Source organism: Sinocyclocheilus anshuiensis, unplaced genomic scaffold (genome assembly GCF_001515605.1).
Source record: "Sinocyclocheilus anshuiensis isolate Anshui unplaced genomic scaffold, SAMN03320099.WGS_v1.1 scaffold365, whole genome shotgun sequence".
NCBI lineage: Eukaryota > Metazoa > Chordata > Actinopteri > Cypriniformes > Cyprinidae > Sinocyclocheilus > Sinocyclocheilus anshuiensis.
Genome location: NW_015539834.1, coordinates 21,394 through 40,999, shown reverse-complemented (window position 1 = coordinate 40,999; position 19,606 = coordinate 21,394). Strand labels below are relative to the sequence as shown.

Below are 19,606 nucleotides of genomic sequence, written 5' to 3'. Positions count from 1 at the left end.
TTAGTTTATTTTTTCTTGTCTTCACCACCTGGCTACTGTTGTAAAATGTTGAGAGATTCAAACAAAAAGTAATCAATAGAACAAAATAAAAAATAAAAAAGACCGCAAGTGTCTATATATATATATTCAACATTTCCACAAATGAGATTTTTAATTTAAATTTTTTAATTTAGAGATTTTCTTATAAAAATGGATACAATTTATTTTTATATATATACGGTAATGTTGCTGACTGTTTTTTAGATCTATTAACATAATCTTTCCATGCCTTGATTCATTTTCCAGTATAACTTCAATATTTAATATTATTCATGTGGTGAAGAGGCATAATGTAGAGGTTTCTCTTGTAAAAATAGCTATCGTAAAATGAGATGTCTTCCCTAGAGAGCAATTCATTACATTCCCATAAAGACTACTTCTGATTCAACACTGTGGGTGCGAAGGGGAAAACGTCTATGCTAATCTATGCCAAACTCAGAATTGCCTCTTGGATGGATCCCACAGTGTGTGTGTTTGTGTATGTGAGTCTGTTTACAGGGACAGGGGTATGGCTGGAGAGATGAATGATGGAAGCAAATGGGGTTTATAGAATGATCGCATTTCATTACATCTTGTTACACCCACAGAGCACCAACTAAAGCAAAGAGGCTGCTTCGATAGGTTGGAAAGCATCAGGTTGAGTCAAAGCAGCAAAACAAATTCAGCTGCAATTTCACACACAGGAGTCGACAAAGATCACAAAGCAGGTCCTTTAACTACAGGTTTCAACAAACACTGGGATAAAGTCCCTTTCCTTAAAGCTCAAAGCAGGGATGAGGGGAAGAGTACTCCTATTGATTTTTGAGAGAAGGCTCTGTGATTTGGGAGAGCTGTAAACTGAGGACGCTGATATTCTCTGCTTTTACAAGTGGACGATTACAGAGAGAGCAGCTGTGCCAGTGGCCTCAGCTATAAAACCTCGCACATTAAAGAAGCCCAGAGTCACTCTAACAAATAATTCATATAATATAGACAGAGGGGAAAATAAAGGCCTGGTGGATCTGCTGGATGAATAAAAAAGGTCAAGTCAAGTTAATCAGCCAGAAGCAACGTAAGCTGGAATGTAGCTAATGAGTGCGTGTTTGTGTCAGCATTGAGCAAAATGTTGAATTTAATAACAGGGTCACTTTAAATTTATGAATTGGAATATGAATTGAAATGACAGGATTTCCATTAGTCAAGTTTGTAAACAAGTAAACAAAACCAAAATAATCAGCATTAATTTACAGTAATTATGTATATTTGTTAATTATTGATATCTAATTTTTTCTCAATACTGAAAATTGTGAGTTGAGTACAGTTAACATACCATCAAACTTTAATTATTTCATATAGCACCAAAAAAATATTCAGCATGCTGTTTTTATATAATTTTATAGAATAATTTTAACACCAAAATCTGTATCTACTGACTATCTACTACAATAAATAAATACAAATACTAACACTAATTAAATATAAAAAGTGTGTGTGTGTGTGTTGGTCTGATTTGAACTGAATCAAGCATTTTCTTGAAAAAACATTCCATATGATTAGAGTTAATTAATTACATATAGAAATACATATAGAAAAAATAAATAGAAATATAAAATAAATAAAAAAAATATGGTGGCATTTGAAATGTTTATTATTTAAGAAAAATTAAAAATGTAAAATATTAAAACATTTAAAAATAATAAAATGTTGTATTAAAATGGTTGTGTATGGGGGGGGTGATGGTCTAATTTGATCAGATTCGAGCATTTTCTTGAAAAAAAAAAGTTCCATATAATGACAGTTCATTTATTACATATAGAAATACATATAGAATAGAAATAGAAATTGTAATAGAAAATAAATTTAAAAAATCTCCCATAAGAAACAAATTACTCATCATGGCAATTTGGAAAAGCCAATCATTTAAAACCTCAAGTTTCATATAATTCTAATGTTAATTTAAAATAAATATTTTTACAATAACAGTAAATTTTTCATCCCTTATTATGTCTGGGAACACTGGAAACACACCAAAATCTTTACATAATTGTTGCCCACCTAGGTGATGATTTTGGCACTGTCACACACTTTTTCACACATATTCCACGCTCTGGCGGACAAACGCTGTCATAAATGGCCAAATGAATAGGCAGATATCAGAGCAACTGAGGCTGATCCTGAGATTTAACCCCGATACCAGAAACTACTCAGGCTGTTTTCTCTCTAACACTGTGTTTTCTCTGCCTGTATACATTTTTCAAGTCTACTGACAAAAGCTTTCAGACTCCTTTCTGATACTTGTAGCTCTCACAAAGTACTTTTACAAAGATCTGCACTTAGACTATATTTTATTTAGGAAAATCTTACCTGCCACTTCAAAAGTGTGCAGGTGCATGACCTTTAAAAATGTGCGCCTGTCAGTGTGTGTAGCTGTTGGTGTGCTTTAAATTTGAGTGTACATATTTCTCAGTGTGTATGTGCGTTTTTGCAGTGCTTGTTGCCAAACCAGCCTCACTTTGCTGAGAGCAACATTAATGTTTTCTCAGCACACTGTACCAACGGCCTCTGCGTTTGCCGGAACTGAGGTCAAAGCCAGTTTCGCTCTGTATAAAAACAGAGCTTTTGGCTCAGATATGTGATATGTGACCTCTTGACCCCTCATCATTCTGATTCCCCCAGGAATTTCTGCAGCGTTGCTCTATCACGACTCTGTGTCTTAGGAAACATGTCTATGGCTCAGATTCAAAGACTCTCTCTGTGTCTGATACATGTACTTCTTTGTTATACATTGTGTAAAATGCGGTAAATCAAATGAGTAGGATTCCGAATGCCAAGGTATCATGATACAGTGGCCAAACAATAGCCCATCAGCATTGTTGCTATCCCATGAGGCCATGGGAACAGAGGAAGAGTCAGATTGGCAACATTGAAGAAACATGGCAGAGAAATGCAAGAAGAGCACCATAGGTGGAGTTCAGTTCATGAGTCTGAATTAGTATTGAAATGGCCACACGCCACAGGAAGCTGAATTTGAATGACAGGAAGAAATTCAACACGTGCAATGCATTCTGGGAATTTAAGTGTTCTTTCTTTCTTTCTTTCTTTCTTTCTTTCTTTTCTTTCTTTTAGATCTATCTATCTATCTATCTATCTATCTATCTATCTATCTGGAGCGTTTCCTCCGAGGAGGCAAGGGAGGCAGTGCCTCCTCAAAATATTGGATGAGAAAAAAATTCCTAGTACAAAAATAAAACAATGCAAATATTATAAAATATAACATTAAAATGTGTAAACTACTTGTTTTTCTAAAGAAACACTGTCCAACAGCAACACTACCAGGTAAAGTTACAGTCGGCTTCTCGCTTGCTTCCCCTGAGCCCACTGAGTTTTAACACACCCCCTAAAGCGTGCTGTGAGTTTGGTCGGAGGTAATTGAGAATGAATGGGGGAAGTCACGTGAGAGGAGGCAATGCCTCCATCGCAATTTAATTGGATGTGATTGGTTATGTTCAGCTGTGATTGGTTCATGCGATAAATCCGGCCTCTTGTGTTTGTATGCATCCCGTGTTCGCGAATCAATCTGAATGAACTATATAATGGCGTTAATGGGAAGACTAATTAAAAAAAGTAAATAAACAACTCACACACTTAGATATAACCATTTTGTTACATCAAAATAAGACTTAAAATGACATGAAAACATGACCTGCGGACGTTTTTAGTGAGTAATCAGCTTGGTGAAATTAAAAGTAAATCTCTGACCATATTTAATGAGATTTGATGACTGATAAACCAAAAAATTCAAAAATAGTTAAAAGTTAACTATTAAAAAGAATAGCTGAATATACAGTAAGTTCACAAATAAAAGATATTGTTCAAATTGTTACTGCCTCAAGTTATTATTTTGAAATAAATGTAAAATGCCTGAAAACACTTGATGAGATTCATACTTGGCTTTAATAAATTACATCTGTAATTAATTTCTGTAATTACATTTATAATTACACTGTTGATTAGTATAGGAAATTATGATCCGCACTCACGAGAACAATCTTCTTTTTTCTTTTATTTTACATTCATTACTGATGGGAAAAGACACAAAACCGTTTTGTGTCTTTTCCCATCAGTAATGAATGTAAAATAAAAGAAAAAAGAAGATTGTTCTCGTGAGTGCAGATCATAATTTCCTATACTAAGTAACTCAACAGATTGACGCACCAAAATAAAAAGATCAAGTAACGCAAGAGCGCAGTGCAAATGACGTTGTTAATTACACTGTTGACCCATCCCTTACACCTTAACCCACCCTTAAACCTACCCATACCACCAAACCTGTCCCTAACCTTACCCATATCCCACCTCAATAGCAGCAAATGTGTTTTGTAATACAATATGAACACAATAAGGACATTGTACTTATTTTTTGATGCAAGTACATAGTAGTTAAGGCCACTTAATATAAAGTGGGACCAAAATAATAATAAAAAAAGCTTTGCCTCCTCATTTCAGAACATCTATCTATTATCTATCATTTATCTATCTATCTATCTATCTATCTATCTATCTATCTATCTATCTATCTATCTATCTATCTATCAACATATTGCAAGTACTTACAGAGCTCCAGAGTTTTTTGCAGAGTTCTGTTTGTGCAGACTTTATGCTCAATAATAATTTTAAAGGAGTGCCTGTCGAGGACTCTAGAGATCAGCAAATGGAATAGACCGACCCCAGAGAAGAAAAGAGGAATAGAGACCGCTTGCCAAAAGCAGGGTGTTTCTAGTTCAAAGACAGCACTCTCCATTATTAAGCTTTGGCCATGTAATAAGGCGAGCTCTATCTGTGGTGCTGTTTGCCAACAGGAGGGACTTGTGGTTGCTCCAAATGCGACAGCATTGACTCCGAATGCACTGGCCTACATTCATTGTGTGTTGAACTATTTAGTAAAGTGCCCTAGGGCTCAACTTGAGTGTCTGCTCTTAACTTCATTTGATATCTATTAATGATATGGGTCATTATAATTTTAGACTATAACACTTTCCAAAAATGAGAAATGACTGGTACACTTACACATTTTGATTTGCTTTTCATCGGTCTCGTTGTGCAACCTAAATTCGTTAATCTTTTTATTTTTTTGGGGAGTGATAACAGGTTCCCCAAAATAATAATAAAGAGTGTTTTGTTATTTTCTTTTAAAGAAGGGCCTCTGCATCTAAATTGATTCACTGCGGGAGTCAAATAAAGGCTAATGAATAAGTCAGAGATAAAAATAAATAAGAGATTTTGAGTTCTTATTCAAGTCTGCAGCCTGCACAGAATTATAGATGACACTCTAGATCAGTGGTTCTCAATGACGGTGGGGGGTACGCGAACAAAATTTTGAGTTTTGGCATTCATTTAATCCCCCAACTTAAAGCAACATTAAAACCAAACATGTATTTCTGACAAGCAAAATGCCGCTTCTAATGTAAAAACAGGAAAATGGGGGTGCTGTAAACGGTCAAATACATGATATCCAATCAGCTTACCTCATTTTTTACGGTCAAAACTGACTGCATCCACACAAGCAGCATGCATGTGATAGGATGGCCGCTGAATATGCTGCTTTAGCAAATCACGCTGCTGTTCAATGTAAAGTAGATCTTCACTAGCATGAAGAGCAAATATTGACACGCACTGTACATTGAGATCGATTTAAACTCTCTTCGATACAGACACACTCTGTGCGTGTTATTGTTTTCATGTTTAAGATGCGAGCAAGAATGCAAATTTCCCTGAATATCCAAACGATGGCAAATGTGTCATTCATTTTTTACAACAGTTCAACAAAAAAGGTAATATTAAGTGAACATTTTACATTTTAAATGTAGCTTACATTTTGAACAGAATATTGTCATGTTTGTTCTATTTTGCAACGAAAAATAATAGTTCCAACGAAATCTGTATCATCTGGTGTGCGTTCAGAGACAGCACAAGCATCATACAGCGGTGTTTCGTTAGTGAACAAATCTGCGGCTTTGAACGATTTGGAGAGTCAGTGATTAATAACCCATTCATAACTACAGCATTTTGCTTGTTACTGAATGAAGGAATGAATGACGCGACGCCTGGCTCATTAAGACAACGACTTGCCGCCACCTACTGGCGGTTTTATTTTTAAATCTACAAGAATCACTTCGATTTGCCATCATTTATTGCTTTATTTATTATATTAATAATACACTTAATGAAATGTTAAGAATATGACATAAAACATGACATACAAGGATAGAAAATATTTGCCTCTATAAAGGTAAAAAATGCACCTGTAAATCAGTTTAAGGGTGCAAATATTGTCCTTTAATAGAAAAGGTGTGACTGCGGTCTAAGTGGAAGAGAGGGGGTATGCAGAAGAATGTTAAATGTCCCAGGGGGTACGCCGCTGTAAAAAGTTTGAGAACCACTGCTCTAGATGGATGACACTCTGTACCTCTTCAAAGACCTATTCACACCAAGCATGAATATTCATAGTGAATGACGGCTGCAAACATTTTTGAACAGAAACAATGATTTTTTTTATGCACCCATTCACATTTAGCCACTGACTTACCATTATTTTATACATTCTAAATTGCACTATAATTAAGAAACTTGCTGTGAACCACATTAAATTGTAAGGATAATTTGATATTTAAACTTATTTAAAGTTTTGGTCCTCAAATTTGAATGGCTACAGGCTTCATTGTTTCATACCAGTAGGAGTTATTGAATTCACTTACCCGATTCGTTCAAACATACTGATTCGCTCGGGAACTAAACTTCGCTACTGTGTTGCTGAGAGACACACAACAGTTGATTCTTTATTGGATTCGTTTGGAAATATTTTAGTTGGAGGAGGCTAAAATAGACAGGCTACCTAGCAATATTGTGTTTAAAATGTAAGCTACTCAATATTAACTTTTCAATATTAAAGCTGCAGTCCGTAAGTTTTGCCTCTGTCACCATCTCTGCTTGAAATCTGCAATTGCAGTTATTTGCGAAGTTACCATCTTTATGTGGGTTGTGCATCGGCACGGCTCCTCAGTGCGGATGAATCTAATGTTTTGAGGAGTATGTGTGTGGATGTCAGTCATCGCAACTTTGTGGATATTTACTGTACTTTGGAATCAGATTCTACGTCTTAGTAGTATGATCCAAAAAAGAATTTTCACCGGAAAATGTCATCTGAACAAGTAACATGTCTGCCACTTTTGTTCTGACCAACTGAGAAAAAAAAGCATTACAACACATCACGCTACCAATGGTGATTACAATGGTGATTATATCTAACGATCGCTTAGCTCATATCACATCAAACCATGCAAATTATTATTATTGTTATACTTTGTTCTCAAAATGTTAATTTTAACAACATCAACATTGCGTGACTATGTGTTTTTAATGTGTTATGGACTGCAGCTTTAAGCATTTGTATAAATTAAACACTATATTATATTAAATGCTACAATTTCTAAATTGGTGAAGCTTCCAGAATGTCTTTTATATGGATTCCGTAATCATATATGTTAAGGTAATGTGGTTGGAGGTGGTTTGGGAATGTGTTTGTAATGACCGTACCTGCGGCGTGCGCGGCTTGTACGGTGAGCTGCTCTCTAGGTCTGCCAGGATGCTGGTCAAGGAGTCGATCTCAGCATCCAGACTAGAACGTCTCTCTTCTAGAGTTTTCTCAGGTCCTTTTATCTGAAATACACAGACACAGTAACCTGTAATGAAATTAGGTCTTTTTGAAAGAGGGTTGCTCTAAATCAGCTAACCCACTTAATCACTCTTGAACATGCATGCTACATAATATAAAAAATAATGAAATATTATACACAAAGAAGGCAATTTAACACTCAAATATGGCACATCTTCCACTGTGGGTTACTATTACACAACACCTTGTGCATTTGGTGATTTTTTTGTCTTTCTGTTTTGTCTTTTACATGTTCATTAAAATTAATCGTGGCCTCAGACAATTGGCTGAAAGTGAACTACTGTAACAATAAGACACGATTGTCTGGGAGAAAGTCTTTAGGAGAAAATCTCAGTGATGTGAAAGAATAAACAAAGAACAATAATGCTTTGTTGGTGAGACAGCTCATCACATATTAATTGAATCACCCCTAAGCTCTCTCTCCCTCTCACTCTGTCCGCTTTATCTGTTTTCACTCTACTTAAAAATTTCACTGTCTCCCAAACTGACAATAACAAAGCTTCACTCTCACAAAGTTGTATTCACACTCCAGTTGCAGGTTTCTTTTTAAGATGTTTACACTGAGGTAGCACGGCACATCCATAAATAAATATCCCACCTCACTTAATCTAAATATTGGGTCTCACTTGATTCATGTGTCGTGCAGAGTGTTCTCACCAAGTCTCCGGGTAAGCATGCAACATCTTCTGAATGAGAATACAGTGTTTTGTGGCATTATAAATTACAAAAAACACAACAGTGTGGAGAGCTTACAAGTATTCTAAGTCTAGCAATACTGGACACTGGAATACATTTCATTTAGAGACCCTAAAGTAAAGTTGGATGAAATTTGATGACCTCTGTGACTTCATTAATAAAAAAAATAAAAAAAATCAAGTCAATGTATGTCTGAATTTAATTAATTTATTTTAATTTTTTTAATTAACACTAAGTTATTCTAAGCACTATACTAGAACAGTGTGGCACAAGTGTTCAGTAAATTGCCAAATTAATGACAACAGTTTCTAATACAAAATATTGTAAGGCAAACTAAGGTCTTCCTAAATATTCTTATGCAAAAACTGTGTATATATAACAACTGACTCTAAACTCTAAGTCTTGGATGAGCAATACATCTGCAATCATCAACTCCTGTTCTTTATGTCAGAGAGGGAGCAAAGAACAAAATTATCAAAGACATTTGAGGAATGGCAGCCATGTGACAAAAAAAAGGTGTGAGGGGCAGAATTTGACAGCGTTCTCGCTCCTCATCAAAGGGGGGCACAACAACCTTCTCCCCTCACGGCTGAAGGACATTGATATCTCTTCTTGTCCTCTGCAGCTTCTTCTTTCTTTACATGACACTAGATAAATAAAAGCCCTTTATGTGCATTGACATAGCTTTGTGAATAGTTTTTGTTAGTGAGTATTCAACACAGTGCGGTCATGACATAAATTGCGGTTTTGAAATGAGGAACTTTCTTTTTTTAATAATAATAATAATAATAATAATTTGTGAATATAATGTAATCAAGGGGACACCCCCTGTACTTTTTTGCTGAGCAAAGAGAAATATCAATAGAATAATATACTACCGTTCAAAATTCGAGGTTTTTAATGTTTGTGAGAAAGTCTCTGATGCATTTATTTGATCAAAAATACAGTAAAAATAGTAATATTGTGAAATATTATTACAATTTAAAATAACTGTTTTCTATTTTAATATATTTTAAAACAAAATGTATTCCTTTGATGGAAAGCTGGATTTTCAGCAGTATTACTCCAGTCTTCAGTGTCACATGATCTTTCATGAAAGAAAGCATTGTAATATGCCAATTTGGTGCTCAAGTAACATTTCTTTCTTTAAATTATAGAATAATAGGAAGCTAAATTCTAATCTGCTCTAAATTTGTTTGGTCTACTTTAGTCTGCCTTCGTCTTTCAGATGAAGAGAGGAGAGGAGAGGAGAGGAGAGGAGAGGAGAGGAGAGGAGGTCTCAGGATTGCCCGTGGCACTGAGCTCATAGGCCAGGATCAGTGACTGACTCTTGGTCTAATGTTATGTGTTTGGATTACCTGTCACAACCTATTACAACCCTAACATGCCTCTATTTGGAGCAGACCAGGCCCTAAAAAGCTTCCCGAACTATCAGGGGAAAGGGCAAACAAAGGTTTGCATCATTAAAGCCAAGGTCCTGAACTAAGGTGAACTTAAACTTGAACTAAAAGCAAACAGACCGGGGGGGAGTTAATTAAGAATGAATTGTGCCTGCTGAATGTGCGGTTTATTTGCACCTGCTGTTTGTGTTGTTTAGCGGCAGATTCACTAAATGAATTATGCAAAACAGGTAACAGGCACAACACTGTTACGATGCTGAATGCTATTTGCATAGCGCAATTCCCGATCTACTGGCTTCGTTCCTAACTCTAGGTTGCGATATCACATACTTTACTAGGCTTGTACAGCAGATACAAGAATATGAATGGGCTCTTCAAAGTCTGAAAATAAGAAAAGGTATAATGCATCATTTTGATCAGATGATTGCTTGCCTGTAGCTCAAACGTAGCGCTGACAATGACAAGGTCATGGGTTTAATTCCCAGGGATTGCATGAACTGATTAAATGCGGTCTATGACAATTTGGACAAAAGCATCTGTCAAATGTAAATATGAGGAATAACTGCTGCCATGATCGACAGAAAATGTACACAAAATGTACAGTAATAGCGCGACATTACCTGCGGCAGGCAAATATGCTGATTTGTGAAGAAACACATTCTATAATAAGCTTAGTTTACATAAACAGGAGGTAATGTAAATGTGTAATGTAAATACACATATTGTAGTACTATTTCAGCACATGTGCAGCCTGTTTAAAAAAGACAAACTACATGAAAAAAGTTGCATAAATGTCTCGTGAATTGATTTAGAAGTGTTTTAGAACAGTTTATGTAAATAAGGGAAATAAATACAAAGTGAGTTCCATATGATTATGTGATCAAAAGCAACTTCTGAGGCTATTTCCACAGTGCAATTCCCACAGTGCAATTCCCTGTATTGTTTCATTATTAATTATACTGTGTGCTGCAATTTGTAAAAGGTTCAAGACTTTTTATTTTTAGGCATGTTCCTATAGCAACCAAGATCGAGTCATGCACACACCACAAAAAGATCAACAACAGTTTACAGAAATAAAATACTGTAATAACACGTAAAGCCCTTAGAAACTGCACACTTACACAAGTATGCAAGCATTTTCCCTTTGGCCTCTGTTTTGTGAGCCATATTATGTGAATTATCTTAATTCCATTAGAGAACTGGACAGTCAGTTCAACAGCAGGACATAGTGTAATGAAAGAAAAGGCATAGCAATCTAATGAAGCACTTCCATCGGTTATGTAAGCCATCCTTTTGCATTCTGGTAAGCACCGTTTGAAGAGAGGAAGCTGATTTAAGTGCTGAGTTTAATGAAAAACCACGGCGACAGATAAGTGAAGTTAAATAAAGACTACATGTGTTGCTATGTGTTCTGTTACGGGAAACAAAATAATTTAGGCCAAGTATCATTTGATTATTCATATTCACCGCGCCACTCCGGCCTCTTCCTCTTGTTAGTTCTGCTTAGGAGCAGAAATAATTCAACATCCCCTTTTTCATTCATGAAAGATGTAGAAAACTGGAATTAGGGAAAGTTGTGGGTCGAGCGGATTGCCGCTCGTTTTCGGTAAAGTACCCACATGCACGTGAACGCGCACATACTGTTATCAGAATCAAGAGCTAACGGTCTTCAGGGAAATGGTGTGATGAATGCAACAAAATGTGCTTTGCTGTGGATTATTTTCAATGTCACAAACCATCAGCTGTCACTGATCTCCTCTCGTCTGAGATGTAAAGCCGGTTAAACTGACTCCGGGATGCCATTCAGTTTTACAGAGGAATCGAGATCCTCGCCTCTACAGTCTGATGTCTTTTCTGTACTAGCCTAATTATCCGCCGATAACACCGTCTGCCATACGCTGACTCCATAGAGCTAGATCAACAAACGCGCTGATTCCCTCCGGACAGGCTTCCTCCCTTGCAGAGCAGCGTTCGTGGGAAAGCGATCCAGTGGAGGGTTTTAATAGAGCAGAGAACATGCCTGTAGTCACATTCTGAGCGGCAGATAAAGCGGCCTTATTAAAAAAAAAAAACACTGCTGAACCCCTGATGAAGACTTTACAAGCGTCTGCGGCGTCTCGGCGTCGCTCATCAGTGACTGGATCCTGTCTTGCAACAAACTACACGGACACATTATCAACAGACCGAAGCAAAAACAATGATGTAAAATTAAAACTATTCACATTATTTAGATCAAATGCCTACTTCTAGAACAGTGCAGAATGAGAGGATTTTTTATTATCAGTCCATGCAATCCCTGGAAATTCACTACCAGAATAGATATAGACCGTTTGTACTGTATGTGTTAAATAATAATAATAATAATAATGTCTAATTACAATGAATATTACTCAGAAATGGTTTTGAGGCTGTAGTTTAATGGATGGACAATCAGTGTTTGTTTCTGAGGGAGGACTGACTCCCTTAGGGGGAATATGACTGAGGTGAACCAATAGGTGTCAGCCTTCCCTGTGCCCTCACTCATTTCTAAATGATTGCCAATGAACTAAAGAAGGATATAAACAACTAGGACATACGCCTAGTACACAGCCCCCAAAAAAGACACAGACTTGGCTGGCCTTTGACGGTTTGTCGGTAACACACATGAAAAGGGATATGAAACTTTCTTAAGTGTCTTAAATTTATATTAGGGATTACAAATCTGAGATCACACTGAAAATCACGGATTCAAAATCTGATTTAAAACTGTTAAGTTCTGGGATTTTGACAAGACAAAACAGAAAACAAAACAAAAGAAATAGCATTTAAGAGTATGCTCTATTCCAGGTCACTAATCAAAATAAGCAAATTTGTTCACCATGTGAACTTTTGTACAAAAGGTCATATTTCTTTGCTTCCACTGAAGCAAATAATTTGGAACACTCACAAATCATGTTTGTTTTGCAAAAGTGTGTGCAGTTCATGCCAACCTGACTGCATTATGTAATTAAAGCAAAAATGGGGTATTCCAAATACTGACTATTAAGTACATACAGTAATAAATACTAAATGCTATTACTGTGAAAAAAAAAATCAACTTTTCCTTCATATGGTTAATATAATATTTCATTTAAAATGTAATGAATAAAAAATAAAAAAAAAGCCAAATAAAACATTTTCACAAAATGGACATTTGGACCCCACTGGAGGTCATATTGTATATTGTGATGACAGGTTTAGCAAGGTTTATCTCACCTGAAAGCCAAGGGAGGCCTCATCCATTGGTGGAGGAGGTAGGAAGCTGGATGGAGACGGGAGCCCGCTGGTGTCAACAACAGGTGGAGGAGGTGGGGGATAGTCTCCTTTAAAAAAATCAGACAAGAAACACATTTAAAGGCAAGACACCCCATGAGTCAATACGATTAACTCTCTTCCTCAGGGATGAATAAATGCACAACAGGTCAGAGTGGGTGGAAAACTGATAGATCAAGCTGACATAAATCCGACACACCTAGATGTCACAAAGAACAGCAGATGAAAGCTTTACGGGATATAATACTTTCACATAACACGATGATTAACTACATTTTTTTATATATCTACAGTCTCCTTACAAAATACCGGTATATGTAAGTACTTAAAAGTGTTAGTGTGTGTAGAAATTGAAAGGAAGGAGGCTTACATACACTTACCATATTGTCCCTGATAGATTAATACATTTAACAGCAACCATTTGGTTAACTAAAATGGTCTAAGCTGTAGTAAGTAGGTGTTTGTACAGATTAAAAATCTAAGTGCTGTGCTCAAAACAAGTGAGATGGGATATTTGTCCAGCCAAGTGTGTGGCAACAAGCCAATCGCTGAGTTGCAAAATCCACAGCTAATCCAGGGATTGGGTTCCACTGCATGTTTCAGGCAGGATCAAGATTTGCGGGCCAAATTATTTTCTGATTTGGCTGCACTCGGCGTCCAATTTAGGACTGAATCATTTGACCGTCTAAGTACCAATCCAGACATGAGCTTTTCAAATTACTCTTTGAAGATACTTTTTATCTACTTTTTTCCAATCTTGTTTAAAGTTTTTATCTGTCTTTTGGATCTAATTGATGTCATAAATGTTGTTTATTCCGAGTCTACTGGTCGAATTAATTAACTATGGTCTTGAAATATCTACAGTCCAGAGATATGAATGCAGACAGAAAAATATCACAAGCTCAATTTTTTGTACATTGTAATATTTCTGTGAACATGGCATCAAACATTCCCCAAAGGCTCGAGTACTTTATGTTAACCGTTTATCTAATAACCTCGTGACCTCTGTTAAAACTCATAAGCACTCCAACCATGGCATCTTTAACATTCCAAAAAAAGGAAAAGCGTCCTACGTCCCCCTTTCTCCTCCTCCTATGATCTTCATTTGTACTTTTCTCCTGCCTTAGCTTACATCCTTAAGTCACTTGTAAGTTGCAAGTTGACACAAAATTAATATCTTAAGTTCCTTAATATCTTATGTCTTTCCAACATCCAATGATGTTTGGATTTCTCAATTCAGGGCAACACGAGAGACGTAAATGTTTCAAAGACGGCATGATTTATTGAGGAGGTCTGGAAGAACAGGGCAAAGAGAGACCAAGAGAGGGAGGTGTGGGACAGTACCACTCAAGCAGTGAGTTAGTCTTTAACTAAACGTGGCTAAGAACAGACATTGGCAGTAGCAGATATTACCAACCTAATGAGAACAACAAAACGAAAGCATACGATTTTTTTTTTAGAAAATTATAAGCATAAATAATTAGCACATAAATATTCAGTGATTCACTAATTAAATAATGACTAGTTAGACTGAAGTCTTTTGATACCAGCAGTATAACCTCTGAATGACAATTAACAAACAATGCATTTCACTCAAAAAATAAATCTCATAAAGGTGACCATATATTATTAATAATAGCTCTGTTCCAAAATCTAGTGAGCTGCCTGTGCAAGTGGCCTCTCTTGGTTGCACTCCTAATGCAAAGGTTGATATAAAAGCTAAACTAATTAATTGTTTTAGCCACTTTCTAAAGCAACATTACATACACAGTATCTTTCACCGAGAAGTCAATCCCAAAATGCATTGCGACATGTTCAGTGGAAAAAAAGGTGGATGAGAGAAAGAGAATCCTGAAAATAGTTTCACAAAAATATTAAGCATCACAACGGATAATAATAGAAATGTTACTTGAGCACCAAATCAGCATATTAGAATAATTTCTGAAAGATCATGTCACTGTGAAGACAGGAGAAATTTCGTCTCAGCCTCAGACGTCACAACCACGAACCGTTGGCTGAATGTCTGATGCATATGGCACACAAAAGTGGAAACACTTCAGGAGTTTTGAAATCGTCATCTGATTGGTTGAATTCTACAGAATTTCGTGAGACGTGTGTGTAGCGTTCTTTAACGTTCCACCTGGAAACAAAGATGCCGTGGTGCCAAACCCCTCATGGAAGAACAAAGCCAACGTGTTTACATCTGTGACAATGAGCGCTTTTCGGGATCAACTAAAGGCTAGATTTTCAAAAGTATGTGAAATATGTAAAGTTCGCAGCATAGACTCTTTAAAATACGTCCAAGAGTTTTACTCACTGGTCTGTTATCGTGGAGACATTTGCATGCCCCTAAACATGACGTGGCACAAAACTAAACTTGATTAGTTGCTTTACCTGTCAGTCATCAGGCCATTTGGGCGGTCTTTGGCCATTTAAAGCGGACAAGGTTCCCAGACCTTCCGCCATCAGTCTCAAGGTCTGGCTACGTGAGACTAGAAGAAATTCAACTGAATTGAGAATTCAACTTTGCCATCACAAGAATACATTTAATTTAATTTAATTTGTTTTCATTTAAAAAAAGTATTTAATTTAATTACAAAATTTAATTTAAAATAAATATAGAAATAGAAAGTTATTTTAAATTGTAGTAACATTTCATAATATTATTGTTTTTACTCTATTTTTAATCAAATAAATGCAGCTTAAATAAAAAAAAAATATTTTATTTATATCTTTGGTTGGTAGGGGAAAAATAATAAAAATACACAAAAAAGAATAATGAATAAATAAACAAATAAATAAATAAATAGTGTCTAAAAATGTGGCATATAAAAATAAATTCTAAAGATCTGAAAGACAAACTACAAAAAAAAATACTAGTGTAATTATAAAATATTTAACAGAATAATTGTTTGTGCTACACATTTTTATGTTTGTTAGAGCTCTGTAGTGTTCGCTTAGCAGCACACTAACAGAAAACTCAAATCAAGTCTTCAGTGTGCTTGGCCTGAGCAACATTATTTGATTGAGTTGCTTCCTTAGTGTCCTTTATGAATCACTTATGAGGTTCCATTTCAGTTGAGAAGGCAATTGTCTATATAGGTAGATACAGCAAGGCAGTTAAACGATTATTACCTGTTATTTTCATCTCACAAATGCACATGAGAACAAATAGTAACACTTGCAGGGCATCCCATCAGGTCACCAGAACATGTAACATCACATAATAACCAACTTGTGTGTGACAACTATGAGGTTTCAGTCGCTGACAGCTTATGCTAAATAGGTCTCTGCCTTGTGACACAGTGTTATGAAAACAAGTATGGACATTATACATGTGTGATCAGTGAGGTGTCTGTGGTGTGAGGTCAGCGAGTTTGGGACATGTTATCTGGTTGCTGGTTCGCTATAGAGAGACCAGGGGCCCCTGTGCCATGAATGAGAGAGGCTCCATTTATGCTCCGCTGCCTTCGGAAGCGAAGGCAGTGCTTACTCGCTAATGAGACAAGCAGCAGGAACACCTACTTATTACCACACATTTCCACTCAACTCTTTATTGAGCAATTACACTCAAGTACCAGCTTTGTGAAGGCCAAATTCTAATCAGTAATTAAAGTTATTTGAAAGGACCATGAGAGGTATAATTGGTAATCAGGAACATGAATGTTGTTAAGGGTTTAGTTAAAAAAAAAAAAAAAGGAAAAAGAAAAACAAGCTCTAGATGAAGCCAGTGGAGCATAAGAGCAGAGATGAAATACACTTCCTGTAACGGGACGATTATGTGTGCATTTCTCAGATGTGACCCGTAAAAAAGGGTTTTATTCCAATCCAATCATGTGCTTATGCAGATGTATTATGTGCTTGCATACACAGTAAACGCTCGTTTTTTAACACACCACAGTTTTATTTTCTGCACCAAAGAGTGGTGATTGACAAAGAAGTCAAGATTATTCTGTAAACCTGTGCCCAGCTATTGACTCAGTTGTATGGTATCTAATGTTAAACTCATAAAGCAGAGTAGTTTTAAGATCAAATACCAGAATATATGCAATATTAATAAGATTTTCCCCAAATACTGAGTAAGTATATATAGTATAGTATATATATATATCCACTTGCAAGTTACTCCCGTCTTAAAACAGGCAGCTACAGTATACATTTCCATGTAATATTTTATGCTTACATAAAGGAAAATGAATATTTACAGTATATACTACACAAAATATATAGTATTAATATAAAAAATATTAAGATTAATATTATACATTGTACTGTATAATGTCATTGTACTAAATCCAAAGAAAATTATTTAAAAAATACCTGAAAAATATTTACTTTGTTAACATTCTATCTTTTTCAATGTATAAAGCTTAAGATAAACCTATTTGCTTCAATTAAAATCTATTGCTATAAGGAATTTCACAATAAATATAGTATAAAAAGCAGTTTTACAGAGAAAACTGCTTTATAACCCCCAATGAGCAAGATAAAGGTGACAAGGGTAAGGAAATACTTTGTAGAAAGATAACTTTGTAGAGATTTTTATTTTAATTTTGTAAAGTTTTTTATTTGCTCAAAGCTCCATGGCCTGAAAGGTTTGAGAACTAGAACTGTAATATAATAATTACAATCCAAACAGTAGGATGATGACTATAATCTTGTCATCCCGCATATTCAACAGGTTTCTTTGTATTCATTTAAATGCACAGAAGTTATTTGAGGCTGAAAGTGGACAAGAGGAACTTAATTTAGCAAAATACAAATCTGTGTTTGAACTCTGTGCAACCTCTGTCCATCTGGCATTGATACTGGCACAGTAGCAACTCAAAAATATACCGTTTCAAAAGAGCATCTATTCGCATACTGTTTATGAGATGAAAATCTCCACACTGACAGACTCGGTCATAAAACCGGAAGAGTTTTCCGTGGAATGTCACTTTTGTAATCTATGCAGCACGTTGTATGTTTATTTGGTACATATTTAAATGCATTGACATTTTTTTCCACGCTAAAAATTCCTCAATGAATTTGATTTACAGCAGAAGTTCAAGCAGAAGCATCTTTGCACCGGCATTTAAACACACCGCAGTAAACAAAATGAATGGCTGGGTGCATTTGGCAGCGAGGATCTCCAGTTTTGTCATATCATTGGCATGAAACTGGGAAATGTTAAAAAAGTGTGCACACCATTCAATATATTAACATCTCTACCCAACAACAAACAAAATGAACAAAAAATATACTTGCTGACGATCAACCAATTTTAAACAATGAAGAAAAGGTAGAATTTTTGCTCATATTTACCTCTTATTTTGTTGACATTATTACGGTTTTATTTTATTCAATTAACCTTTAGGGCAGAATTAAATAGTAAAAGAATCTAAAATGACTATATATTTAACAGAAATGTAAATATATCAATAAAGACTATAAATAACAAAAAATAAATAAATAAAAAATAAAAAATTCAAGTAAAATGGGTGACATAAATCTATACTCCTTCACAGGCCTAGAAGATTAAAGTGTTCCCTTTCAGTCGGTCACTCTCGACGTCTTCGTCGGTCATCCGACGTGACGTCTCCGTTCCCTCCTTCAGGGAACGAGGGTTACCATACGTAACCGAGACGTTATAATTACCATTGTGACATTTCCAATGGTTTATCTTTGTGGAGACACTCTCAAAATGTGCTACGGCAGGGAGACGTCCTAAACGCATTATTTTATCTGTAATTATCCGTCCGTATTCTCTCTAGCATCCGCTGCAGCTCTGAGGTTCAGTCCTGCTCTTAATTAACTATAATATACAACACACAGATGTATGGCTTCATTTGGCTTTGAGGGTTGAGGCTTTTGGAGATGTCCTTCTCGAAGCATAGAGGAGCAGACAATGCTGGTTTGTGGAGATCTGACAGGAATTCGAGAGGGACGGAAAAGACAGTTTTCAAATTTGGAGACATAAAAGAGGGATTAAACTATTGTGTGGGAGCAAAATGGAACAAGTACAATGGAGAGGTGATACCCTCAAATCTACAATCCCAGCAGTGTGATCTTCAATAAAAAGGACCTCAGAAGCACCATGCTGTATAATTTCTGCACTTCCAGTGAAAAGAAAGCACCCTGAAAAAATAGATCTTAAATGAAAACTAGCCGGGCTGTAAATGAGAATCATTTTGATTTAGAGAGCTAAATGGAAACTTATAGTGTAGCCATGTATATTTAATTCAAATGCAGGGATGGATCTGGTAAATCTGCAGGTGAACACGTTCCAAAAAGATGTTCCAGTCCAGAACCACGGAGCTTCTGTACAAAGTGCAACAGACAAAATGGAGGTTTCAGTGAAAGTGGAAAGACGGGATTTGAAAAATGAAACATCAGTCCAAAACTGCTAAAGAGATCAGTAGAGAGCAGTGCAGTCCATTGGTTGAAAACAAAAGAGGAATGCAGGCTGGATGAGAACGAGGGGTTTGTC

The 19,606-nt window shown here is 36.0% G+C and overlaps 1 protein-coding gene across 1 annotated transcript in view; it reads right to left on the bottom strand.

The window, feature by feature from the left end:
* Positions 1-19,606, bottom strand: part of LOC107684332 (lipoma-preferred partner homolog) — a 177,129-nt gene that overhangs the window by 142,069 nt on the left and 15,454 nt on the right. Inside the window, exons 2-3 of the mRNA XM_016480562.1 lie at positions 13,081-13,187; positions 7,612-7,734 (exon numbers count right to left, since the gene is read on the bottom strand). Coding sequence (XP_016336048.1) covers positions 7,612-7,734; positions 13,081-13,187 — 230 coding nt within the window. The remainder of the gene's footprint in view (positions 1-7,611; positions 7,735-13,080; positions 13,188-19,606) is intronic.